Source organism: Melozone crissalis, unplaced genomic scaffold, assembly GCF_028551555.1.
Source record: "Melozone crissalis strain CALT ecotype California unplaced genomic scaffold, PUWL_Pcris_2 ptg000032l_1, whole genome shotgun sequence".
NCBI lineage: Eukaryota > Metazoa > Chordata > Aves > Passeriformes > Passerellidae > Melozone > Melozone crissalis.
The window spans coordinates 237,553-263,904 of record NW_026535810.1 but is presented as its reverse complement, the minus strand read 5'-3'; the positions used below and the strand labels follow the sequence as shown (position 1 = coordinate 263,904).

At 66.6% G+C, this 26,352-nt stretch overlaps 2 protein-coding genes across 3 annotated transcripts; one reads left to right on the top strand and one right to left on the bottom strand.

The window, feature by feature from the left end:
* The first annotated feature begins 116 nt into the window (after window positions 1-116).
* Window positions 117-18,737, top strand: HDAC5 (histone deacetylase 5). Its single transcript, XM_054281748.1, has 27 exons — window positions 117-131; window positions 1,440-1,553; window positions 3,652-3,726; window positions 5,464-5,678; window positions 6,948-7,080; window positions 7,169-7,283; window positions 7,382-7,509; window positions 7,602-7,733; window positions 8,337-8,443; window positions 8,678-8,806; window positions 9,182-9,416; window positions 10,630-10,826; window positions 11,095-11,355; window positions 11,606-11,756; window positions 12,409-12,542; window positions 12,623-12,743; window positions 13,770-13,819; window positions 13,890-13,997; window positions 15,174-15,229; window positions 15,321-15,408; window positions 15,488-15,607; window positions 15,692-15,789; window positions 16,347-16,465; window positions 16,540-16,673; window positions 16,884-16,968; window positions 17,973-18,126; window positions 18,698-18,737. Exons 2-27 carry the CDS (start codon window positions 1,532-1,534, stop codon window positions 18,735-18,737), a joined length of 3,207 nt encoding a protein of 1,068 aa, XP_054137723.1. The 5' UTR covers window positions 117-131; window positions 1,440-1,531.
* A 2,137-nt stretch (window positions 18,738-20,874) lies between these two features.
* Window positions 20,875-26,306, bottom strand: G6PC3 (glucose-6-phosphatase catalytic subunit 3). 2 transcript variants are annotated; one of them, XR_008483289.1, is made up of 8 exons: window positions 26,229-26,306; window positions 25,275-25,516; window positions 24,208-24,314; window positions 23,976-24,066; window positions 23,561-23,679; window positions 23,334-23,475; window positions 21,556-22,142; window positions 20,875-21,222 (listed from the first exon to the last, which is right to left on the bottom strand). XR_008483289.1 is itself a non-coding variant. In XM_054281739.1 (7 exons), the coding sequence occupies exons 1-7, from the start codon at window positions 26,244-26,246 to the stop codon at window positions 21,791-21,793; spliced, it is 1,071 nt and encodes a 356-aa protein (XP_054137714.1). In that variant the 5' UTR covers window positions 26,247-26,306; the 3' UTR covers window positions 21,467-21,790. The 2 variants fall into 2 exon arrangements, 1 of the variants encoding a protein (XP_054137714.1); XM_054281739.1 differs by lacking the exon at window positions 20,875-21,222 and having other exon boundaries at window positions 21,467-22,142.
* Window positions 26,307-26,352: the final 46 nt, after the last annotated feature.

Here is a 26,352-nt window from a genome sequence, read left to right as displayed (position 1 = left end):
GCGCCGTCACGTGATCGCGGAGTGACGTCACCGAATGTTGTTGTCGGGGCGGGCGGGGCCGCGCGGCGAAGATGGAGGAGGAGGCGGGGGGGCGGCGGGGCGCGCGCCGGGCGGCACCGGGGGGACCCCAGGTACGGGCGGCACCGGGGCGGCACCGGGGGGACACCGGGGCGGCCGCATCGGGGCGGGGACCCGCGCCGGGGGGGGCTCCGCGGGGTGCGGGACCCCCGGGGGGGCTCCGTGCGGCCGAGGGGGGGCTGCGATCCCGGAGCTCCGGTGCGGTTCGGGGCCGGGATGGGGGGGTCTGTGCAATGGGGGTGCGGTTCGGTGGGCGCGGGGTGCCCCATTGCATTCCTGGGCCGCGCCGTGCGGAGCGGGGGGGCCGCATGGGGACCCCCGTGCGGGTTCGGGGGGGCTGCAGCGGGGGGAGCCGTGCGCGGGTCCGGGGCTGCAGCGGCACCGCGGGAGGGGGGGGCGGAGGGGTCCCGGTGTGCTCGGGGAGGGGCTCCGGTGATGGGGGGGGTCCGCTGCGGGTCGGGGGGCTGCACTGGGGGTCCCGCTGCGATCCGGGGCGGGGGCTGCAGGAGGGGACCCCGGTGCGGGAAGGGGGGTCCTGTGCATTCCGGGGTCCCGGTGCGGCTCCAGGGGGGAGCGCCCGTGCAACGGGGGGGCCCTGCAGCCTGGACCCTCCCCCTGCGCAGTTCGGGGGAGCCCCGCAGCTTGGGGGGTCCCGCTGCCATCGGGGGGTCCCGCTGCGGTTCGGCGGGGCCCCGCAATGAGCGGTCCCGGCGCGGCTCGGGGGGCGCGGTGCGGGTGGGGGTCCCGGTGCGCTGATGGGCCGTGCTCGGTGCAGCGGGGGGGTCCCGGTGCTCTCGGGGGGCTCCCGCAGTGTCGGGGGGCCCGAGCGCGGCACGGCGGCGGCTCCGCAGCGCGGCCGGGGGGGCCGGGGGGGCCCCGCTGCACCGCGCCGGGCTCGGCGCTGCCGGCGGCGCCGCTGCCGTGTCCCCCCCCCCAGCCCGTGGGGTCCGTCCCGCCGCGTGGCCCTCGCGGGTGACGCCCCCAGACCCCGATCTCGGGGTGACGCCTCGGTTTGGGGGGCTGCAGGTGGGGGGGTCAGCGTGTGTCCCCCCTCCAGCCGTGTCCTTATGGGGGTCCCATCCGTGTCCCCGTGGCGTGGCACGGCCGGGGGTCGTTCCCCGTTGTCCCGCGGTCCCCCCCTTTCCCTGCAGAGCCTTTTCTAACGCTGCCGACCCCCAGGTCCCTTCTGGGGGTGCCCCCAGCACCCCATCCCGGGGAACACCGGAGGGGAGGGAGGGGCCGCATCCTGCCCGGGGTGGGTGCTCGGGGGGGCTCGGTGCGGGCTCAGACCCCCCTCCCCCCCGTTTGCTGCGGGGGGAGTTTCGGGGGTCCCGCGGTGCTGACAGCGCTTGGTCCCGCAGGGCTCCCGGGCGGCGCGGGCACAGCCCCGGTGCCCCGGCCGGCGCTGACGGACACGCGGCTCTGCGAGCCCCCCCGGCACCCGCGGGCCACCATGGACCCCCAGAGCGACGCAGGTGAGAGCCCGAGGGGGGCTGTGCCCGCTGGGCCCCGCCGTGTCCCCCCTGGGCGTCGCCATGTCCCCTGTCCCCGCTGTGCCCCCCAGTGTGACACCCAGCAGATATTGGGGTACCGGGGGGCACCAGCGTTCCGCCCACTGGGGCACATCCAACCCAAACGGGGGTACCGGGGGGCACCCCCTGTCCCGGTTATCCCAGCCCGTGCCGCCGCCGCCCCGCTGGGAGGGGAAACTGAGGCACGGCCCCGTCGTGGCGCGGCTCACACGTGGCTCTTTATGGCACCGGGGGCGGGACCCCGCGGCCCCCCAGGGGTGCCACGCGTGGGGACAGGGACAGCCAGCCGTGCTGGCCGCCGGGGCCGTGCCCGCGCTGTCCCGCCCTGTAATTATCCCGGGGGGAGCTCCGGCGACATCTGGGCGCGCTGGTGTCCCCTCCCTGCCGCCCCGAGGGGACACGCGGCAGCGCCGACACCGCGGGGGAAACTGAGGCACGGGGAGGGGGCCGTGTGTCCCCTCTGTCCCCGGCCACCCCCCCCGGGTCCCCGCCGGTATTGCTGGAGCGCGGCCCGGCCGTGCCTGGCACGGGGCTGGCACGCGGCGCGGTGGCACGGGGACACGGCCGGGCCACCTGTGCCATCCCCGGGCGCTTTATTCGGGGTCCCCTCCCGCCTTTGGGGCTGTCTGAGGGGGTTTGGGGACCCCTCGGGGGTGCCGGGCTGGGGGACAAAGGGGATGTGGCAGAGGCCACCGCTGTGCTCAGTGGTCCCCATCCAACCCCTGGGGGTCCCCAATGGGCCCCTGGGGGTCCCCAATCACCCCCTGGATGCTCCGTGACCCCCCCGGCGCTCCTTTTCCCAGCCCCATCCCAGAACCGGGGGGGTCCCATGGGTGCTGGTCCCATCTCAGGGTGCACCCCTCTCCCTCCCGGAGTTCTGGGGGTCCCCAGTGCTGTCCCCAACACCCCCGAGGGTCCCCCATGTGTGCCACCACCTCTGGGGGGGCTCTGCAGCTCCGGCCCCCCTGTGCCCTGCCGTGGGAGCCGGGAGAGGAGCCCGGGTGGGGTTTGGGGTGCAGCCCCGGGAAGGGGTCCGGGAGCCGGGCGGGCCCGTTGCCGGTGCCGGTGCCGTTCCCGCGGCCTCCCGGCCGCCGGCAGCACCAGAAATAACCGGGCTGACGTCAAGGCCCGAAGCACCCCGGGGGGGGGCAGCGGGGGGGGGCGCGGGGTGTCCCAGAAATATCCCGGGCTATTAAAAGGCTTGGCTCGGGATTAACGCCTGGTAAATAAACGTGGCGCTGCCTGCCGAAGGGGGGGGTTACGCACGGTCTGGGCGCCATTGGGGGGGGGTCCCCGTGGGTGAAAAGGGGGGGATTCCACACCCCAGCACGGTGTCACCCCCGTCCCGCTCAGGATTGTCCCTGCAGAGCCGCTTGGGGACAGCGATCCATTGGGGAATGTGCTGGGCTGGCAGCTGTGCCCCCCACCCAGCCCCTCTCGGGGGGTCCTGTTGGGCGTCTGCAGTGGGATGGGGGGGGTCCCTCGGCCTTCACGTTCTCAAAATGGGGTTAATCCCCCCCTCGGCACATCCCAGCTTTGGTTCCGGCAGCGCTGATTAACGTGGATTAACGTCCCTGGTAATTAGCGGGATGTGTGGGGTGCCATGGAGCTGGAGGGTCCTGGGGACCCCCAAACCCCCCCAGGCAGGGCAGCCCGTGCCCCCCCCAGCCCCCGGGGCAGTTCTGGGGTGCAGCGGGGTCTGGGGGGGCAGGGACAGAGCGGGATCTGCCGTGGCCCCCCCGGCACAATTCCCTATTTATAGCCGGCTCCTCCCGTGCTGTGGCCGGCTATTTCCAGGCGCCACAGAGAATAGCCTGGATTTGGGGGGGGGGGCGTGGGTGAGGGGGGGCCCCTCGGCCCTGCCCTGCCTGCACTGGGGGGGCTGCATTGGCTCCCGTCACCCCAAAACCCAGGGATGCTCTGTGACCCCCCCAGCCCCACCCGCCGGGGAGGGATCTGGGGGGCTGCGGTTGGGTTTGGGGGTGCAGGTGGCCCCCCCCAGTTCCCAGCCCTTCAGGGGGTCCCGGGTGTCTCTCTGCAGAGGGTGGGTCCGGCCGCGAGCCCCCGCTGGAGCTGCTGCCCCGTGTCCCCCTGCACGCTGCCCTGCCCGCCCCAGGTGAGTGGGGACGGCCCCCCGTGTCCCCCAAAACCCGGTGAGACCATCCCATACCCGGTGATGGCCCCCAAAACCCGGTGACACCACCCCAAAATCCAGTGATGCCCCCCCAAACCCAGTCACACGGCCCCCAAAACCTGGTGACACCGCCCCAAACCCGGTGACACCCCCAAAGGTGTGCAAGGGGGGAGTTGCTGTTCAGGTGTGTAAGAGGAAGAGTTCCCCCTTTGCACAAATGCGTGTGCAAGGACAGGTGTGCAAGGACAGGTGCTGCAGCCCTGGGGGTGCTGCCCCCGTGTCCCCATTCCGTGGGACACCCCCATTGTGCCCACAGGGACCTCTCTGTTTGGGGGGCCCCGGGCAGCAAGGGGTTAAACCCCCGTGTCCCTCAGGGGGGACGCAGGTGGGGCTGTGCCCCCCCCCCCCAAAGCCCCCACTGACCCCACAGTGCCCCCTTGGCACCTCGGGGCAGGGTGCTGAGACCCCCCCATTGCACCCCGATTTCCCACGGGGGCATTTGGGGGCCCCTGTTTTGGGGGGGGGGCAGGAGGACCCCAGTGTACCCCCAAATACCCCCGGGAGAGCCAAACCCTGGGGCTGGATGGGGCTGGGGGTGGTCGGGATATTGGGGTGCTGCTTCTCCTGGGGGGGGTCTGGCTCTTTTTGGGGGGGCTGCAGGAGCACCCCAGTGTACCCCCAAATACCCGTGGGAAAAGCAAACCCCGGGATTGCACTGGGGGGGCTTTATGGGATATGGGGGTGCTGCTTCTCCTGGGGGGCTCTGTGATCCTTGGGGGGTTCTGTCTGTCCTGGGGGGGGTCTGTCTGTCCTTGGGGGGAGGGGGGTCCGTGCCCCCGCTCCGTGCCCGGTGACGTCCGTGGGTCCGCGCGGGGACACGTCAGTGCCCGTCAGTGCCCGGGGGAGGGGGCTGGGCTGGGGGGGGGCGCTCATTGACATGCACCGCGTGCCCCCCCCCCCCCCCCCATTGCCCGCCCCCGCCTTCCTGTGTGCGTGGGGCCGCCCCCCCCCCCCCCCATCCTGCGTGTCCCACCCCTCCCTGTCCGTGCCCCCCCCCCCCCTCGGTGGGTGTGTGGGGGATTTTGGGGGGGGGTATTTGTGGAGGGGGGGTCGGTGTGTGCTGCAGATGGAGGGTTTGGATTGGGTGGGGGCTCCCCCGTTTTATTTTGGGGGGGTTAAGTGAGGTAGGGGTTTATCCAGGTTGATGGGGCTGGGGGAGACCCCCGAGAGCTTCCTTGACACCCCCAACCCCCAGAACCCACCCCAAACCACCACTGACCCCCCCTTCAATGAGTCCCACCCCCCCCAGACATCAGCCCCGGGACACCCCCAAACCACTCTGAGCTCGCCCCAAAGCTGCCCCTCGAACCCCTGCCAGCCCCCTCCATCCCTCCCGGGCTGTCCCCATCCCGTTTGCCCCCCGACCCAGCGTGTCCCCATGGAGATGGAGGGGTTTGCATTGGGTGGGGGGCACCCCCCGTTTTATTTTTTGTGGGGGTCGATGCAGGGGGATGGGGCTTGGGGGAGACCCCTGAGAGCTTCCTTGACGCCCCCAAACCACCACTGACCCCCCCCCCCCATCCTTGGAACACCTCCCCAAACCATCACCCCCGGGACACCCCCAAACCACTCTGAGCTCGCCCCAAAGCTGCCCCTCGAACCCCTCCCAGCCCCCTCCATCCCTGCCGGGCTGTCCCCATCCCGTTTTCTCCCTCCCAGCGTGTCCGGCGGGGCCGGAGGGGCCGGAGGGCCCGGGGCCCGAGGCGGGGGTGGACGCGGGGCTGGCGGCGGCGCGGGAGCAGCAGCTGCAGCGGGAGCTGGTGGCCCTGAAGCAGCAGCAGCAGCTCCAGAAGCAGCTGCTCTTCGCCGAGTTCCAGAAGCAGCACGAGCACCTCACCCGCCAGCACCAGGTGCAGCTCCAGAAGCACCTCAAGGTGGGTTGAGGGGGGGGGGGGGGCGTGGATGGGGCTGGGGAGGGGGGATTGGGGGTGTGGGGATCTGGGGGGATGGAGATGGGGGGTGTCACCCATTGGGGGGGATGGAAATGGGGAGAGGGATACTGGGGCGGATGGGGATGTGGGGTGTCACCAGTTTGGGGGGATGCTGGGGATGATGGGGATGTGGGGTGTCAGTCACTTTTGGAGGAGCACTGGGGAGGATGGAGATGTGGGTTGTCACCAGTTTTGGGGTGAAATGGGGCTTTTGGAGGGATTTTGGGAATGATGGAGATGTGGGGTGTCACCAGTTTTGGGGTGAAATGGGGCTTTTGGAGGGATTTTGGGAATGATGGAGATGTGGGGTGTCACCAGTTTTGGGGTGAAATGGGGCTTTTGGAGGGATATTGGGGATGATGGAGATGTGGGGTATCACCAGTTTTGGGGTGAAATGGGGCTTTTGGAGGGATATTGGGAATGATGGAGATGTGGGGTGTCACCAGTCTGGGGGGATGGAAATGGGGAGAGGGATACTGGGGATGATGGGGATGTGGGGTGTCAGTCACTTTGGGGGGATGCTGGGGATGATGGAGATGTGGGGTGTCACCAGTTTTGGGGTGAAATGGGGCTTTTGGAGGGATATTGGGAATGATGGAGATGTGGGGTGTCACCAGTTTTGGGGTGAAATGGGGCTTTTGGAGGGATATTGGGAATGATGGAGATGTGGGGTGTCACCAGTCTTGGGAGAGTTGGGGCTTTTGGAGGGGCACTGGGAATGATGGAGCTGTGGGGTGTCACCAGTTTTGGGGGGAGATGGGGCTTTTGGACAGGTATTGGGGAGGAATATGGGGGGGGATGGAGCCATTGGGTGGGATACAGGGAGTGATGGAGTTATGGGGCGGGATATTGGGGCTGATGGAGCCTTTGGGGGGGATACAGGGAGTGATGGAGTTATGGGGTGGGATATTGGGGCTGATGGAGCCTTTGGGTGGGATACAGGGAGTGATGGAGTTATGGGGTGGGATATTGGGGCTGATGGAGCCTTTGGGTGGGATACAGGGAGTGATGGAGTTATGGGGTGGGATATTGGGGCTGATGGAGCCTTTGGGGGGGATACAGGGAGTGATGGAGCCGTGGGGTGTCACTGATGGAGGGTGAGGGAGCCACTGTTGGGCACACTGGGGGTTCCAGCGCCCCATTCGGGGCCGGGGGCTCAGGGAGGGCCCGGGGCCGTGCCCGGGGTCCCATGGCGGCGCCCCCTCCCCACAGCAGCAGCAGGAGGCCCTGGCAGCCCGGCGGCAGCAGGAGCTGGAGCAGCAGCGGCAGCGGGAGCGGCAGGAGCTGGAGCAGCAGCGCCTGGAGCAGCTGCAGAGCCTGCGCCCCAAGGAGCGGGGCCGGGACAGTGAGTGGGGGGCTGGGGGGGGGATGTGGGGGCTGTGCTGCCCCCCTGACCCCCCCGTGCTGCCCCTCTGACCCCCCCGTGCCCCCAGGCGCCATCGCCAGCACGGAGGTGAAGCTGAAGCTCCAGGAATTCCTGCTCAGCAAGACGAAGGAGCCGGGCCCCGGCCCCCCCAACCATTCCCTCCCCCAGCACCCCAAATGTTGGTAGGTGCCCCCCGAGCCCTCCAGGACCCCCCTGAGCCACCCTGGGGGTGACACGGGTGTCCCAGCGGGGTCTCTGCCATCTTCCCCCCCCTCTCCAGGGCTCACCACACCTCGTTGGACCAGAGTTCCCCCCCGCAGACCGGCAGCCCGGGGACCCCCCCGTCCTACAAGCTCCCCCTCCTCGGCACCTACGACGGCCGGGACGATTTCCCGCTCCGCAAAACCGGTGGGTGGTGGCGGCATCGCCGCGGGGGTGACACGGTGACACTCGTGGTGGTGGTGACACTCGTGGTGGTGGTGACACCTTTGTGCCCCCAGCGTCCGAGCCCAACCTGAAGGTGCGCTCGCGGCTGAAGCAGAAGGTGGCGGAGCGGAGGAGCAGCCCCCTCCTGCGGCGCCGCGACGGCTCCGTGCTCAGCGCCTTCCGCAAGCGCCACGTGGAGATCACCGGTGCGTGCTGGGGACACTGGGGACAGTGGGGACACTGCGGGGACACAGGCTGGGCTCAGAGCCCCCGTGGCCTCTCGTGCTGGGGTGACACATGTGAGGTGTCAGGGTGTGACACACTGTGTGACAGAGGGCAAGTGTCCCTGTGCCCGTGTGACACGCACATGTCCTGCAGTGTCTGTGTGACACAAGGCAGTGTCCCCATGTCCTTGTGACACACGTGTGTCCCACAGTATCTGTGTGACACGGGGCAGTGTCAAGGTGTGATACACTGTGTGACGCCGGGCGGTGTCCCCACACCTGTGAGACAGAGGGCAGTGTCCCTGTGCCCCTGTGACATGGAGCAGTGTCCCCGTGCCCGTGTGACAGCCATGTCCCCCACAGTGTCAGTATGACACGGAGCAGTGTCCCCATGTCTGTGTGACACACGTGTGTCTCCATGCCCATGTGGCGCAGAGCACTGTCCCCATGCCTGTGTGACACCCATGTCCCCCGCAGCGTCTGTATGTGACACAGGGCAGTGTCCCCATGCCCGTGTGACACAGGGCGGTGTCTGTGTGACACACCTGTGTCCCCATGCCCGTGTGACACCCGTGTCCCCCGCAGTGTCATCAGTCTGCAGCAGCGCCCCCGGGTCGGGGCCCAGCTCCCCCAACAGCTCCCACGGTGCCCACAACGGCCTGGCCGCCTCTGTCCCCAACATCCACAGCGAGGTACGGCCCCGTGGGGACAGGGACGGGGACAGGGACACGCGGGGGGCTGGGAGGGTGTCAGTGCTGTCCTGTCCCCACACATGTTGGTGGCATGTCGTGTCCCTACACGTGTCGGTGGTGTCACGTTCCCACACGTGTTGATGTTCTGTCCCCACATGTGTTGGTGTCCTGTCTGTCCTGTCCTGTCGTGTCACCCTCGGGTGTTGATGCCACCTTTGCCATGTGGTGCCACAGCAGCTCCTGCCCCAGCCCCGCGCCCTGGCCCTGGACGGGGCCCAGCTCAGCCTCTACACGTCCCCATCGCTGCCCAACCTGTCCCTGGGGCTGCAGGCCACTGTCACCGTCACCAGCGCCCACCTCCCCGTGAGTGGGGACACTGGGACCCCGGGCTGGGTGGCACCGGGACCCTGGGCTGGGTGGCACTGGGGATCCCGGGCTGGGTGGCACTGGGGCTTGGCTGGGGGGACATGGGAACCCCACAGGGACCTGGAACTCCACAGAGGGAACATAAGGGACCCATGGGGACATGGGGACACTGTGGCGGGTGGCACTGGGACATGGAACTCCACGGGGGGGGGATATGGGGATGCAGTGGGGAGTGGCATGGGAGGTCTGGCACCCTGCAGCAGGAATGTGGGGACCCCACAGGGGTGGCACGGGGACCCCACAGGGGTGGCACAGGGCCCTGGCAGCCCTGGGGTGACACGGGCACCCCCGGTGTCACCGCTGTCCCCGCAGGTGTCCCCCAAGCTGTCGCCGCAGGCGGAGGGCGAGCGGCCGGGGGTGCCCCCGGGGGTGTCCCCGCTGCGCGCCGGGGCCGCCCTCACCGGGAAGTTCCTGAGCACGTCCTCGATCCCGGGCTGCCTGCTGGGGGTGGCCCTGGACGGGGGGGACGCCCCCAGCGGGTCCCCGTCCCTGCTGCAGCACGTGCTGCTGCTGGAGCAGGCGCGGCAGCAGAGCACCCTCATTGCTGGTGAGCCCCAAGCGCCTGCTGCGTGTCCCCTCGGTGTCCCCTCAGTGTCCCCCTGGTCCCCACTTGGTGTCTCGTGTCTCCCTGATCCCTCCTCGGTGTCCCCTCAGTGTCCCCCTGGTCCCCACTTGGTGTCTCGTGTCTCCCTGATCCCTCCTCGGTGTCCCCTCAGTGTCCCCCTGATCCCTCCTTGGTGTCCCCTCAGTGTCCCCCTGCTCCTCCCTCAGTGTCTCCCTGATGCATTCTCAGTCTCCCCTCAGTGTTCCCCCAACCCCTCCCTCAATGTCCCTATAATTCCCCCCCCTCAGTGTCCCCCTGATCCCTTCTCGGTGTCCCCCTGCTCCCTCCCTCAATGTCCCCCCAATACCCCCCTCAATGTCCCCATAATCTCCCCCTCAGTGTCCCGCTGCTCCTTTCTCGGTGTCCCCCTGATCCCCTCTGAGTGTCCCCTCAGTGTCCCCCTTATTGCCCCCCAGTACTTCCCCAATTTGCCCCCATCTTCCCCCCAGTTTGACCCCATTTTCCCCCCAGTTTGACCCCGTTTTCCCCCCAGTCCTGCCCAGTTCCCCCAGTTTATCCTGCATTTCCCCAGCGCTTGGGGGGGGCCGGGGTGGCTGTGACCCACTGTCCCCATGTCCCCTTAGTGCCCCTGCACGGGCAGTCCCTGCTAGTGACAGGGGTGGATCGGGGGGCTCTGGAGAGCTCGGGGTGGCTCTGACTCCATGTCCCCATGTCCCCTTAGTGTCCCTGCTAGTGACAGGGGTGGATCGGGGGGCTCTGGAGGGCTCGGGGTGGCTCTGACCCGGTGTCCCTGTGTCCCCGCAGTGCCCCTGCACGGGCAGTCCCCGCTGGTGACAGGGGGGCTCTGTGGGGTTCCGGGGCACTTGGGGTGGCTCTGACCCGATGTCCCCGTGTCCCTTTAGTGCCCCTGCACGAGCAGTCCTCGCTGGTAACGGGAGGTGGATCGGGGGGCTCTGTGGGGCTGGGGGTGGCTCTGACCCGATGTCCCCATGTCCCTTTAGTGCCCCTGCACGAGCAGTCCCCGCTGGTGGCAGGGGTGGATTGGGGGGGTTTTGAGGGGCTTGGGGTGGCTCTGACAGTGTCCCCATGTCCCCGCAGTGCCCCTGCACGGGCAGTCCCCGCTGGTGGCAGGGGGGCTTTGTGGGGTTCCGGGGCGCTCGGGGTGGCTCTGAACGGTGTCCCCGTGTCCCCGCAGTGCCCCTGCACGGGCAGTCCCCGCTGGTGGCGGCAGAGCGGGCCGGGGCTGCCCGCGGGGGGGGCAGCAAGCTGCCGCGGCACCACCGGCCCCTGAGCCGCACGCAGTCCTCGCCCCTGCCCCAGAGCCCCCAGGCGCTGCCCCACGGGCCCCTCCAGCAGCACTTCCTGGACAAGCAGCAGCTCCAGCTGGCCAAGGTGGGCGTGGGGGGAGTGTGGGGTGGGTGCTGGGGGGCTTTGGGGCACCACTGACCCCATAATACAACAGGAGGAGCAGTGCGAGCGGGGGAAACTGAGGCACAGGGTGGGAAACTGGGGAATGGCGGGACAAAGGTCTGTGGGGTGACTGGGGTGTGGGATGGGTGTGGGGTGGGTACTGGGTGGCTGTGGGGCACAGGGGGGCCGTGGGGTGGGCATGGGGCAGGTACAGCGTGTGGGGGGCTCAGTTAACCCCGGTGCCCCCCAGCTGCTCCCCAAGGGGGCGGAGCTGGCACGGCAGCCCCCCACGCACCCCGAGGAGACGGAGGAGGAGCTGACGGAGCAGCAATCGCCCCCCCCGGGGGACAGGGGCCCCCCCCTCGGCCCCCCCATCGCCCTGGTGTCCCCGGAGGCCGGGGACCCCCCGGAGCAGCCCCAGGAGCCCCAGGGCTGCCAGGAGCCGGGGGACAGCGGGGACGAGGCCCCTGGGGACCCCGACGTCACCGAGCTGGGGGTCACCTACAAGCAGGTGAGACTTTGGGGGGGGCACCCAACAACCCCCCCCCAGCTCCCTGAATCCCCCCAAACCCCAGCTCCAGCACCCCCACAGCCATGTCGTGTGTGTCCCCCCTCCCCGTTTTGGGGACGCTGCAGCCGCTGCAGCGATGACTCGCGAGGGTCGGTGACTCATCCCCCCCCCCCCCCCCGTGTCCCCTGTCCCTGCCACCCCCACGCCGTGACCCCCCCTCGGTGAGTCAGCCGCCCCCTCCCCTCGCCAGGTGTACCCCGAGGCGCCGCTGCAGCTCTTCCCCGCGCCCCCCCTGGGGGTCCTGGCTGTGCCCCACGCCGCCCTCGCCCGCACACAATCGTCCCCGGCCAGCGTGAAACCCCCCCAGCCCGAGGGGCCCCCCAAGCACCTCTTCACCACAGGTATGGTACTGGGGGGTGGGGGGGTCCCTGTGCTCTGGGGTGCTGGGATTTGGGGGGGGTCCTGTCCCATGGGAGGGGCAGGGATGGCTGTGTCCCCCCACCGAGGGTGCATTTCTGTGGTGGGGCTGCGGGTGTTCCTCTCCTGTGGGGTTCCCTTCTTTCCTCGGGTTCCCAATCCCAATCCCAGGGGTCCCCCAACTCCACAGGATCCCTCTGTCCCCTGGAGTCCCCCTGCCTCATAGGATCCCTCTGTCCTCTGGGGTTCCCAATATTTTGAATATCCTGGGGTCCCCTTGTGCCACAGGATCCCTCTGTCCCTGGATTCCCAATGCTTTGGAATGTTCTGGGGTCCCCCTACACCATAGGATCCCTCTGTCCCTGGATTCCCAATGCTTTGGAATGTTCTGGGGTCCCCCTACACCATAGGATCCCTCTGTCCCTGGATTCCCAATGCTTTGGAATGTTCTGGGGTCCCCCTACACCATAAGATCCCTCTGTCCCCTGGGGTTCCCAGTACCTGGGGGTGCCTGTTGTCCCCCATCCCGTGGGGCTTCCCCACGCTTTGGGGTGCCCAGGGATCCCTGTACCCCCGGGATCCCCCTTCCCCCGGGGGCGTCCGGGGGTGCCAGCTGTGCCAGCTGTGCCGTGCCAGGTGTGGTGTACGACACGTTCATGCTGAAGCACCAGTGCACCTGCGGCAACACCACCATCCACCCCGAGCACGCCGGCCGCATCCAGAGCATCTGGTCCCGGCTGCAGGAGACGGGGCTGCTGGGCAAGTGTGAGGTGAGGGGGGGTCCCCGTGTCCTGGGGGGGGTCAGGATGGCGTGGGGAGCCCGGGGGGCTCAGCCTGTGCCCCTCCCCAGCGGATCCGGGGCAGGAAGGCGACGCTGGAGGAGATCCAGACGGTGCACTCGGAGCACCACGCGCTGCTCTACGGCACCAGCCCGCTGAACCGCCAGAAACTGGACAGCAAAAAGCTGCTGGGTGCGTGCTGGGGGGCCCCCCAATGCCGGGGATCCCCCTCTCTGGGGCTGGGGTCACCTTGGTGCCCTGTTCCTTGTGATCCCTCTGTGCCCTGTGGGTCTCCATCTCCAGGAGAGTCCGTGTCCCATGGGGGGTTCCAGTCCTTGGGGTGTTCAGGGGTCCCATGGGATCCCTCTGTCCCCTGGGGTTCCCAATCCCTTGGGGTGTCTGGGGTTCCTCCTGTCACATGGGATCCCTCTGTCCCTATGTCCCCTGGTGTTCCCAATTCCTTGGGGTGCCCAAGTTTGCTGTTTTCCCGTGGGATCCCCCTGTCCCCTGGGGTTTCCCCATCCCTTGGGGTGCCCAGGGTTCTCCCATCCCACAGGCTCCTTGTCCCCTGGCATTCCCAATCCCTTGGGGTCCCCTTTTCCCATGGGATCACCGTGTCCCCTGGGATTCCCAGTCCTTTGGGGTGCCTGGGGTTCCTCCTGTCCCACAGCCTGTCCCGTTGGCTCCTTGTCCCCTGGCATTCCCAATCCCTTGGGGTGCCCAAGGGTGCCCTTTTCCCATGGGATACCCCTGTCCCTTGGGGCTCCCCCATCCCTTGGGATGCCTGGGGTTCCTCCTGTCCCATGGGATTCCCCATCCCTGGGGTTCCCAATCCCTTGGGGTGCCCTTTTCCCATGGGATCCCCCATCCCTGGGGTTCCCAATCCCTTGGGGTGCCCTTTTCCCATGGGATTCCCCATCCCTGGGGTTCCCAATCCCTTGGGGTGCCCTTTTCCCGTGGGATCCCCCATCCCTGGGGTTCCCAATCCCTTGGGGTGCCCTTTTCCCATGGGATCCCCCATCCCTGGGGTTCCCAATCCCTTGGGGTGCCCTTTTCCCGTGGGATCCCCCATCCCTGGGGTTCCCAATCCCTTGGGGTGCCCTTTTCCCATGGGATCCCCCATCCCCTGGCGTTCCCAATCCCTTGGGGTGCTCAGAGGTCCCCTTACCCCACGGCGTCCCTGTGTCCCCTTGTCCCCATGACCCCTTGTCCCCGCAGGTCCCATCACTCCGAAGACGTACGCGGTGCTGCCGTGCGGGGGCATCGGGGTGAGTGTGGGGCGGGCCTGGGGGTGTCCCCGGGGTGGCCGTGCCCCTGTGACCCCCGGTGTCCCCGCAGGTGGACAGTGACACGGTGTGGAACGAGCTGCACTCGTCCAGCGCCGTGCGCACGGCCGTGGGCTGCCTGCTCGAGCTGGCCTTCAAGGTGGCCGCAGGGGAGGTCAAGGTGAGCGGGTGGCACTGTCACCCTGTCACCCTGCCTGCCTGCACGTGTCCCTCCCTGTCCCGTGTGTGTCCCTGTGTCCCAGTTGTGCCCCAGTGCCACACATGTCTCTGTCACACACATCCCTCTGTGTGCCATCCATGTCCCTCTCTGTCCCATGGATGTCCCTGTGTCCCAGTTGTGCCCCAATGCCACACGTGTCTGTGTCACACACATCCCTCTGTGTCACACGCACACATCCCTCTGTGTCTCACACATGTCCCTCCCTGTCCCATGGATGTCCCTGTGTCCCAGTTGTGCCCCAGTGCCACACATGTCTCTGTCACACACATCCCTCTGTGTGCCATCCATGTCCCTCTCTGTCCTATGTGTGTCACTCTGTCCCAGTCATGCCCCAATGCCACTCGTGTCTGTGTCACACACACATCCCTCTGTGTCCCAACCATGTCCCTCTCTGTCCCATGCATGTCCCTCTGTCCCAGTTGTCTCTATGTCACACACAGATCCCTCTGTGCCCCACCCGTGTCCCTGTGTCCCAGTTGTGCCCCAGTGCCACACATGTCTCTGTCACACACACATGTCCCTCTGTGTCCCACCCATGTCCCTCTGTCCCAGTTGTCCCCAATGCAACATGTGTCTCTGTTTCACACACACAGATCTCTGTGTCCCTCTCTGTCCCATGTGTGTCCCTGTGTCCCAGTTCTGCCCCAATGCCACACGTGTCTGTGTCACACACACATCCCTGTGTGTCCCACCCGTGTCCCTGTGTCCCAGCTGTGCCCCAATGCCACACATGTCTGTGTCACACACACACGTGTCCCTCTCTGTCCCATGGATGTCCCTGTGTCCCAGTTGTGCCCCAGTGCCACACGTGTCTGTGTCACACACACATGTCCCTCTGTGTCCCACCTGTGTCCCTCTCCTGTGTGTGTCCCTGTGTCCCAGTTGTGCCCCAATGCCACACGTGTCTCTGTGTCACACACACATGTCCCTCTGTGTCCCACCTGTGTCCCTCTCTGTCCCATGGATGTCCCTGTGTCCCAGTTGTGTCCCAGTGCCACACATGTCTCTGTGTCACGCACATGTCCCTCTGTGTCCCATTCATGTCCTTCTGTCCCAGTTGTGTCCCAGTGCCACACGTGTCTGTGTCACACACACATGTCCCTCTGTGTCCCCCAGAACGGCTTCGCTGTCATCCGCCCCCCAGGCCACCACGCCGAGGAGTCCACGGCCATGTGAGTACAGGGACGGGCTGGGACCCTCACCCAGGGCCACCCCCTGCCCAGTGCCACCCCTGCACTGACGTCCCTTGTCCCTTGTCCCCAGGGGCTTTTGCTTCTTCAACTCCGTGGCCATCTCGGCCAAGCTGCTGCAGCAGCGGCTCAGCGTGGGCAGGATCCTCATCGTGGACTGGGTAAGGGGGGCACAGGGGGGACCCCGCAGGCCTCGGGGGTGGCCGTGGGGGTGTCCCTGACCCCCGGGTGTCCCCCCAGGACATCCACCACGGCAACGGGACCCAGCAGGCCTTCTACAGCGACCCGCACGTGCTCTACATCTCCCTGCACCGCTACGACGACGGCAACTTCTTCCCGGGCAGCGGCGCCCCCGAGGAGGTACCGGGGGGGTTTTGGGGTGTGGGGGGGGGGGTCCCTCCGTGCCCCCCTGAGGCACGGGGGGTCACCAATGGCTGTGCCCAGGTGGGCAGCGGGCTGGGCGTGGGCTACAACATCAACATCGCCTGGACCGGCGGCGTGGACCCCCCGATCGGGGACGTGGAGTACCTGACGGCCTTCAGGTGGGGGGGCTGCGCCTGGGGGGGCCCCATGGCTATGGGGGGGCTCTGCTGTGCTGGGGGGGTTCCTGAGCCCCTGGGGGGGGTCCTGAACCACTTGGGGGGCTCTGTTCTATACGAGGGGTCCCTGGGTGCTGGGGGGGTCCTGAGCCTTTGGGGGGGTTCCTGAGCCCTTGGAGGGGCTCTGTCTTGGGGAATTCCCCTGTCCTGGGGGGGTCCTGAGCCCCTGGGGGGTTTCTGAGCCATTGGTGGGTTCCTGAGCCCTTGGGGTGGGTCAGTGCTATGGGAGGGGTCCCTGTGTCCTTGGGGAAGGGTCTCTGTGCAGTGGGGAGGGGTCCCTGCATCAGGGGATCCTCTGGATCCTGGGAGGGTCCTTGCACACTTTGGGGGGGATCCCTGCACACCCTGGGGGGGTCCCTGCTCACCCTGGGGGGGTCCCTGCTCACCTCGGGGTGTCCCTGCTCCCTGTGGGGCTCCCCATGTCCTGGGGGGTGTCCCTGCCCTCCCGGGGGGCTCCCCCAGCGCTGGGGGGGGGTCCCGAGCCGCCGCTGCCCCCCCAGGACGGTGGTGATGCCCATTGCCAAGGAGTTCTCCCCGGACCTGGTGCTGGTCTCCGCCGGCTTCGACGCCGTCGAGGGCCACCTGTCCCCTCTCGGTGGCTACTCCGTGACCGCCAAGTGTGAGTGGGGGTCTGGGGGCATTCTGGGGGTGGGACCCCTGCCCTGGCACCCCTCACCCTGTGGCCCCCCCCAGGTTTCGGGCACCTGACCAAGCAGCTGATGATGCTGGCGGGCGGCCGGGTGGTGCTGGCGCTGGAGGGGGGACACGACCTGACGGCCATCTGCGACGCCTCCGAGGCCTGTGTCACCGCCCTGCTGGGCCTCGAGGTACGGGGGGACACCCCTGAGGGACCCCCGAGCCCCCCAGCCCTTCCCTGGGGGCGTGCTGGGGCGCACGCCCCGTGTCGTGCCTCAGTTTCCCCTCGTTGGGTGGCGAGGGGCTCTGGTTTCGTCTCTGCCGTGGCTTTGGGGGTGCTGGTGGCAGTCTGAGGATGCTGGTGGCACTTTTGGGGGTCTGACAAGGTGTCCCCCCCTCAGCTGGAGCCCCTGGACCCAGCCCTGCTGCAGCAGAAGCCCAACGTCAACGCGGTGGCCACGCTGGAGAAGGTCATCGAGATCCAGAGTGAGGACGGGGGCACGGGAGGTCCCCGAGGGGTCCCTGGGGCCGGGTCTGTCACTGGGGGGGGGACTTGGGGGGACACGGGAGGTCCCCAAGGGGTCCCTGGGTCTGGTTCTGTCATGGAGAGGACACAAGGGGACACAGGTGTCACTGCCTGCTTGGTGCCAGCCCTGTCCCTGTCCCCAGGCCGGCACTGGAGCTCTGTCACAGGGGATCAGTGCCCACTCGGTGCCAGCCCTGTCCCTGTCCCCAGGCCGGCACTGGGGCTCTGTCACAGGGGCTCAGTGCCCGCTCGGTGCCAGCCCTGTCCCTGTCCCTGTCCCCAGGCCGGCACTGGGGCTCTGTCACAGGGGATCAGTGCCCACTCGGTGCCAGCCCTGTCCCTGTCCCTGTCCCTGTCCCTGTCCCCAGGCCGGCACTGGAGCTCTGTCACAGGGGATCAGTGCCCACTCGGTACCAGCCCTGTCCCTGTCCCTGTCCCCAGGCCGGCACTGGGGCTCTGTCACAGGGGCTCAGTGCCCGCTCGGTGCCAGCCCTGTCCCCGTCCCTGTCCCTGTCCCCAGGCCGGCACTGGGGTTCTGTCACAGGGGATCAGTGCCCACTCGGTGCCAGCCCTGTCCCTGTCCCTGTCCCCAGGCCGGCACTGGGGCTCTGTCACAGGGGATCAGTGCCCGCTCGGTGCCAGCCCTGTCCCTGTCCCTGTCCCCAGGCCGGCACTGGGGCTCTGTCACAGGGGATCAGTGCCCGCTCAGTGCCAGCCCTGTCCCTGTCCCTGTCCCCAGGCCGGCACTGGGGCTCTGTCACAGAGGATCAGTGCCCGCTCAGTGCCAGCCCTGTCCCTGTCCCTGTCCCTGTCCCCAGGCCGGCACTGGGGCTCTGTCACAGAGGATCAGTGCCCGCTCAGTGCCAGCCCTGTCCCTGTCCCTGTCCCTGTCCCCAGGCCGGCACTGGGGCTCTGTCACAGGGGATCAGTGCCCACTCGGTGCCAGCCCTGTCCCTGTCCCCAGGCCGGCACTGGGGCTCTGTCCGGCGCTTTGCCGCCGCCGTGGGCCGGTCCCTGCTGGAGGCGCAGCGCGGGGACACCGAGGAGGCCGAGACGGTGACAGCCATGGCCCTGCTGTCCGTGGGGGCTGAGCACGGCAGGACGGAGCCACAGGCCAGGTACGGCCCGGGGACACTGAGGGACAAACGGGGTGTGTGACAACGGGGGACACAGGGGGACACTGAGGGACAAACGGGGTGTGTGACAATGGGGAACACTGAGGGACCAACGGGGTGTGTGACAATGGGGGACATGGGGGGACACGGGGCAGGGTGAATGGAGCCAGGTGTGACATGGGGGAGACACAGGGGACACGGAGGGTGTGTGACAATGGGGGACAAGGGGGGGTCTGTGACAATAGGGGACAATAGGGGACACGGGGGGGTGAATGGAGCCAGGTGTGACACCAGGGGCCCATGGGGGACACAAGGGACATGGGGAGGGTGGGACACTGAGGGACAAGGGGAGTAGTGTGTGACAATGGGGGACACAGAGGGACAGAGGGGGGACACAGGGCTGTGTGACAATGGGACATGGGGGGATGTGACACTGGGGGACACTGAGGGGTACGAATGGAGCCAGGTGTGACAGCAGGGGGACATGGGGGTGTGAATGGAGCCAGGTGTGACACTGGGGGTGTGACACATGTCCCCATGGGGGGTGACAGCCACTTGTCCCTGCCCTGCCCAGGCCAGCGGAGGAGCCCATGGAGGCCGAGCCCACGCTCTGACCAAGGAACACCTGGAAGAGATGAAAAACACACAAAGGAAAAAAAAAAAAAAATCACAGTAAAAGGAAAAAAAAAAAAATCCAAACACACACACACAAAAAAAAAAAACACTAAAAAAAAAAAAAAGACAAAAAAAAAAAAAAAGGCAGAAAAATCGAAAGGAAAACCAGAAAAAAAAAAAAAAAAAAAGGAGGAAAATATTTTCTTTTTCTATTAAAAAGAGGAGAAAAACACAAAAAAATCCCCCCGCCCGTCCTGTGCCCCCGGCTCCCCGCGGTGTTTGCGGTCGTGTCTCTTGTGCAGCAGCGTTCCACCAGCACCCCCTGTCCCCTGTGTCCCCCCGTGTCCCCAAATGTCCCCTGTGTCCATCAGGTCCCCCCTGGGGCTCCTCGAGATTTTTTTTAGGGTTTTTTCCTTATTTTCCTCCCATTTTTGTGTCTCCCCACCTCGTTCCCTCCCTGGCTCCAGCTCTGTCCCCCCCTGGGGGAGGCAATGGGAAATATTCGTGCCTTTAAGTAAGTATTTTTTTTTTTTAATGCCTTAATTTCCCTTCATTTTGGGTTTTTTTCTTAATTTTCTTGGGTTTTTTTGTTTCCCCTTCGGCCTCCCCGTTTTGGATGGGGACAGGAGACAAAGGGACGAGCCCTTGTCCCCAAACCCCCCCTCTGTCACTTTGTCACCCCTTTGTTGGGATCAAATTTATCCTTATAGGAGAGGGAAAAACAAACAAAAAAAAAAAAAGAGAGAAAAACAAAACAAAAAAAAAAACCAAAAAAAAAGAGGAAAAACCACTTTATTTTCCTGTTTTGTCACCAGCCTGAGGGGCCTCGGAGCGATTTTAGCTTTAAAAGAGAGAAAACCACCCAACCCCCCCCCAAAAAAAGGGATATAATTTTATTACAGATGGATTATTTAATAGTATTTTTTTAATGGGGGGGGCGGAGGGGGGTGCTGGGACAGGGACAGTCATGGGTTAAATTATTTTGGGGGGGGGGGGGGTTTGGAGTGGTCCCAAATTAGGGCTGAGGGTGTCCTTGTCACCTCTCCTGGGGGAAGGACCCGCGTTTGGGGGGGATCGTGCGTGTCCCCAACTTTGGGGACACCCCGAGTGTGGTGGGGATCCCCCTCCCATCCCAGGAGAGGAAAGCCCCTCTGGATTTGGGGAGGGGGGATGAGGGTCTCCGGCCCCCCCCGGCTTGCTTTGGGCTGGTGTCCCCGTCCCCCGCCCCGCCGTGTGTCCCCCGGTCCGTCCGTCCGTCCGTCCCCGCTCACGCTCGCTCTGGGTCTCGGTTCGGTATTTTGTAAAATGTCACCGATGTTCGTCCTTGTATAAATAAACTGTTTCTGGCAATAGCCACGGGCCGGTGCCTCTGGGGGGGCTGGGGTGGCCCTGGGGCCCTGTCCCTGGGTCCCTTTCCCTGTCCCCGTGTCCCTTTCCCTGTGCCTGTGTCCCTTGCCCTGTCCTCAAGTCTCCTTTCCCTGTACCTGTGTCCTTTCCCTGTGTCCCTATCCCCGTGTCCCTTTCCCTGTGTCCCTTTCCCTGTCCTTGTGTCCCTCTTCATGTCCCCGTGTCCCTGTCCCCGGGTCCCCGTTCCCTCCCTCTCCCTGTGTCCCTTTTCATGTCCCCCTTTCCCTGTGTCCCTTTCTTTGTCCCTTTCCCCATCCCTGTGTCCCTTTTCCTGCCCGTGTCCCTTTCCATGTCCCCGTGTCCCTTTCCCTGTCCCCGTGTCCCTTTTCCTGTCCCTGTGTCCCTTTCCCTGTGTCCCTTTTCCTGTCCCTGTGTCCCTTTCCCTGTGTCCCTTTTCCTGTCCCCGTACCCCTTTCCTTGTCCCCGTGTCCCTTTCCCTGTGTCCCTTTCCCTGTGTCCCTTTTCCTGTGTCCCTTTTCCTGTCCCTGTGTCCCTTTTCCTGTCCCTGTGTCCCTTTCCCTGTGTCCCTTTCCCTGTCCCTGTGTCCCTTTTCCTGTCCCTGTGTCCCTTTCCCTGTCCCTGTGTCCCTTTTCCTGTCCCTGTGTCCCTGTCCCTGTGTCCCTTTCCCTGTGGAGGGAACAGGGGCCGTCCCCTTTGTCACCGCCGGGCTGGGGGGGTTCTGTCTGTCCCTGCTGTCCCCCCCCCCCCCAGCCCGTGTCCCCCCGCAGCACTCGGGGCCCGGCTCGGTTCTGCTGCTTTATTTGATTCCAAACGGGGGCGGCCCCGCACGCACCGGGCTGAGGGGGGGTCCCATCCATTGGGGGGGTCCCATCCATGGGGGGGGGTCCCATCCCTGCTGCAGAGGGGTGGGGACAGCTGGGGAGGGGGTGGCAGCTCCGTGTCCCCGCGCCGGGGCTGTCCCTGGGCTGTGTCCCCAGACCCCGCTGGGCACCCCCAGGGGCAGGGGAGGGGCTCAGGGACCCCTGCCCGGGGTGAGGGGGGGGGTCCCTGGGGCAGGGGAGGGGGAGCATGAACTGGGACAATGCTCAGTTTGGGGAGAAGGAGTGTGAGAGTGAACTGGAACAGAGCACAGACCCCCCACTCAATCTGGGGGTCCTGGAGGAAATGAAAGGTGAGGATGAACTGGCACAGGAGTGGGGACCCCCCACTCAATTTGAGGGTCCCTGGAGGAAAGGGAGGGTGAGGATGAACTGGGAACAGAGCACAGACCCCCCACTCAATTTGGGGTCCTGGAGGAAAAGGAGTGTGAGAGTGAACTGGAACAGAGCACAGACCCCCCACTCAATTTGGGGTCCTGGAGGAAAAGGAGTGTGAGAGTGAACTGGAACAGAGCACAGACCCCCCACTCAATTTGAGGGTCCCTGGAGGAAAGGGAGGGTGAGGATGAACTGGGAACAGAGCACAGACCCCCCACTCAATTTGAGGGTCCCTGGAGGAAAGGGAGGGTGAGGATGAACTGGGAACAGAGCACAGACCCCCCACTCAATCTGGGGTCCTGGAGGAAAGGAAGGGTGGGGATGAACTGGAACAGAGCAGACACCCCCCACTCAATCCGGGGGTCCTCGGTACAGGCGGGGACGAACCGGGAGCAGACCCCCCCCTCTCCCCGACACCGAGGGCGGCTCTAGGGGGTCTCGCGGAGCCGCCGCAGGGTGAGGATGAGCAGGGGCAGCAGGGTCCCCACCAGCACGGGGCCCAGCGCGTAGCGAGCCCCCACGTTCAGGTACCACAGGGCGGTGTGGTGGCTCTTGGGCAGCTTGTGCAGCACGTCGAGCGCCAGCAGCCCCAGCGCGGCGCTGCCCAGCGGCGGCTCCAGCAGCCGCAGCTCCTCGGCGGCGCGGCGGCTCAGGGGCAGCCAGGCGGCCACGGCCAGGCCCAGCGCGCTGCCGCCCACCCGGCACAGCGAGGCCCAGGGCCGCGTCTCGGGCCGCAGCCACGCCGGGTCCGAGCAGCGGGAGCTGGCCCGGCGGAGGGACCTGCGGGGATCGGGGTGTGACACCCCGGGAATGGCTATGGGATCGGGGTGTGACACCCCGGGAATGGCTATGGGATTGTGTGTGTGTGACATCCCCGGGAACGGGTCTGGGATTGGGGCGTGACACCCCGGGAATGGCTATGGGAACCGCTCTGAGATTGGGGTGTGACACCCCAGGAATGGGTCTGGGATCGGGGTGTGACACCCCGGGAATGGGTCTGGGATCAGAGTGTGACACCCCAGGAATGGGTCTGGGATTGGGGTGTGACACCCCGGGAATGGGTCTGGGGCAGCCCCCTCCCCAAACTGCTCTGGGGGCAGCCCCCTCCCCAAACCGCCCGGCGGAGGGACCTGCGGGGACAGCGGGGATCGGGGTGTGACACCCCGGGAATGGGTCTGGGATCAGAGTGTGACACCCCAGGAATGGGTCTGGGATCGGGGTGTGACACCTCAGGAACGGGTCTGGGATCGGGGTGTGACACCCCGGGAATGGGTCTGGGATTGGGGTGTGACACCCCAGGAATGGCTATGGGATTGGGGTGTGACACCCCCGGAATGGGTCTGGGATTGGGGTGTGACACCCCGGGGAACAGCGATGGGATTGTGTGTGTGTGTGTGACATCCCTGGGAACGGGTCTGGGATTGGGGTGTGACACCCCGGGAATGGGTATGGGGGCAGCCCCCTCCCCAAACAGCGCAGGGATTGGGGTGTGCCCCCTCCCCAGCAACGGCTATGGGGGCAGAACCCCCCCAGGAACTGGTCTGGGGGCAGCCCCCTCCCCAGGAACTGCTCTGGGATTGAGGTGTGACCCCTCCCCAAACAGCTCAGGGATTGGGGTGTGACACCCTCAGGAACGGCTCTGGGGGCAGCCCCCTCCCCAAAGTGTTCTGGGGGCACATCCCTGGGGGGACCCCCTGACACCCCAGAAGCTGATCCATGTGACACCTCTGTCCCCCCGTGACACCCCCATCTCCCTGTGACACCCCTTTTTCCACAGGACACCCCTTTTCCCCTGTGAGACTCCTTTCCCCTGTGACACTCTTGTCCCCCCATGACATCCCTCTTCTCCTGTGACACCCCTGCCCTTCTGTCCCCCTGTCACACCCCTTTTCCCCCATGACCCCCCCGTCCCCTGTGACACCCCTGTCCCCCTGTGACCCCCCTGTCACCCCCCTGTCCCCGGGCTCTCACCAGTCCAGGTCCAGCCCCGCGGCCGTGGCCAGCCCGTGCAGGGCCAGCGCGCTCAGCACCAGCCCCAGAGCCGTCAGCAGGAAGAAGCGAACCTTGAGGAAGTTGGGGGGCCAGCGCTGCAGCCCCCAGCCCAGAGCCAGCCCTGGCGCGGGGACAGGCGGGGTCGGCACCGGGCCGGGCTGGGAAGGGGCTGCGGGGATGGGGAAGGGGCCGGGAGCCGCCCTCACCTGCCAGGGAGCCGGAGATCACCTGGTGGGGGAAATGGGCCAGGACGAAGATCCGGGAGAGCCCCATGGCCGCCAGCAGGAGGAGGTAGAGCAGGAACGGGAGCAGCCTCAGCAGCCGGCTGGGGGGAACGGGGTCAGCGGGGCGGGAAGGGGGAAAGCACAGCTAAGAAAGGTCCTGGGGGGCGTTCAGGGGTCTCACAGCCTCCTCCCGAGGTGCCAGGGGAGGCATCCTGATCACCCTCCATGGGTGATGTCCACTGAGTGGGGGGCCCGCATCCATCCCCTCTTCCCACAGGGGCTCTGGAAGCTCCCAAGGGATGGGGTCTCCATGCCGGGACCCCTCCTTCTGCCCCACATCCCACTCCCCTGCTCCCACAGAGGCCCAGGACGCTGCCCCTGCCCGTCCCGCACTCACCTCCGGCTGCACCTGGCCACTGCCTCGCTCAGGGCGGTGACAACGGGCCACAGGGCCGCCCCCAGGATCATGCAGTGCCCCGAGGGGCTCCCTGCGGGATGAAGCACAGGGGGGCTGCGGGCAGAGCTGGCCATGCCCAGCCCAACCCCTCCCCAGTGCTCAGGAGGGGATTTTCCCCCCTCCAGCCCAGCGTTCCCACACCTTTGGGGCTCCTCCCCGGGCCGGGACTCACCTGGTCCCGTCTCACAGGTGACCGGGAACTGGCGCAGGGGGAGCTGCTCCCGCTCAGCCATCCCTGACTCGTGCATCCACCAGTACGGGCGCTCCCCGAACAGGAACCTGCGGGAACAGCAAGGGAACGTGGGAGGGAGCCCGGAGCCGGGCAGGAGCCCTGCAGGCAGCCCTGGGATCCAGCAGGGCAGGATCCCATCCCAGGATTTCCAGGAGAGCAGGACCCCTTAAGCCCTGGGATCCATCAGGGCAGGATCCCTGCAGCCCATCCCAGGATTTCCAGCAGGGCAGGATCCCATCCCAGGATTTCCAGCAGGGCAGGATCCCAAGAGCCCATCCCAGGATTTCCAGGGGAGCAGGATCCCTGCAGCCCATCCTGTATGATCCAGGAGAGCAGGATCCCTGCAGCCCTGGGATTCATCATGGCAGGATCCCTGCAGCCCATCCCTGGGATCCAGGAGAGCAGGATCCCTGCAGCCCTGGGATTCATCATGGCAGGATCCCTGCAGCCCATCCCTGGGATCCAGGAGAGCAGGATCCCTGCAGCCCTGGGATCCAGCAGGGCAGGATCCCATCCCAGGATTTCCAGGAGAGCAGGATCCCCTGCAGCCCATCCCAGGACAATCCCATCTCCAGAGGAGATCAAGCCCCAGAGGATCAGGATCCCTTGCCAGTCCTGCTGCCTCCTGGGCTTTTCCCTGCCAGGAATTCCTGGCACATGCTCGGGGGGCAGCTTGGGTGACCCTGGGGAATGGCACAGGCAGGGAATGAATGTGTGCCCAGAGTGCCACAGGCAGGGAATGAATGTGTGCCCAGAGTGCCCCAGACAGGGAATCTGTGCCCACAGTGGCACAGGCAGGGAATGAATGTGTGCCCAGAGTGCCACAGGCAGGGAGTGTGTGCCCAGGGCGGCACAGGCAGGGAATCTGTGCCCCCAAGGCCCCAGACAGGGAGTGTGTGCCCAGGGTGGCACAGGCAGGGAATCTGTGCCCCCAAGGCCCCAGACAGGGAATCTGTGCCCCCAATGCCCCAGGCAGGGCGCAGGGAGTGCCCCAGTGCCCCCCTCACCACTTGAGCACCACGTTGAGCCACTCGGCCAGCAGGGCGATCCAGAGCACCATGAGGGACACGCGCTCGTCCAGGCCGCGGGCCAGCGGGAAGCACACGGTGTAGATGGAGCCGGGGCCCAGGTGCGAGCTCAGCAGCAGCCAGAACTGCTCCAGCCAGGGCGGCCCAGCCTGCAGGGCCACGGCGGCGTGGATGCCAGCCTGGTGCAGGGCGTCCATGGCACTGGGCTGGGGCACTGGCTCCTGTGCGGGGAGTGCAGGGAGATCAGCACTGGCAGTGATCCCTGGGATCCCTTGGGGACAGCAGGGGAGGGGGCTGGATCCCAAAGGATCCTTAGGAATCCCTTGGGGACAGCAGGGGAGGGGGCTGGATCCTGAGGAATCCCTTGGTGGGAGGTTGCTCGATCCCAAGGGATCCCTTGGGGACATCAGGGGAGGTGGCTGGATCCCAAGGGATCCCTTGGGTAGGTGACTGGATTCTGAGGAATCCCTTGGCACTGACTCAGGCAGTCATTCACCACTCGAAGTTTACCCACAGATGACTCTCAGGTCCCTGCCCCAGGGCAGAGCACACCCGTGGCTCCGGGCTGCGGAGTAGGGCAGGATCGCGGGGTTGCTGTGGGCTTTGCTGGAGCTGCTGAGATGCTCCAAAGAGCCACCACCTCCCTGGGCTTCCCCTTGGAAACCTCCTGGGTGTCCCGTGGTCATTCTGCAGGGGGCCTGGGGTGTCCCTGGAGCCACCATTGGTTTTCCTTGGGGTTTTCCCGAGGTCTCCCCAAGGCCGGTCCTGCCCCTCCCTGGGGTCCCTCTGGGGTCCCTCCGGGCCTCCCTGTGCTCTCAGGCCCGAGGCCTCCCTGGGGTCTCCCTGCATCACACCCGCGGCCTGCCCATCCCCACCAGCCGCCTCTGAGCCTCCCGGTGGCGCTGCCCACCCCCCGGTACCGGCGGGAGGTACCTGCGGGGGGGGCTCCATCCCGGGGACCCCTCAAAACTCCCTCCCGCCGCTCTCCGCGCCCTCTTCCGCCTACACTTCCCATCACCGCCCGCGGGGCGGCGCGCTACGGCGGGGCGGGAGGGAC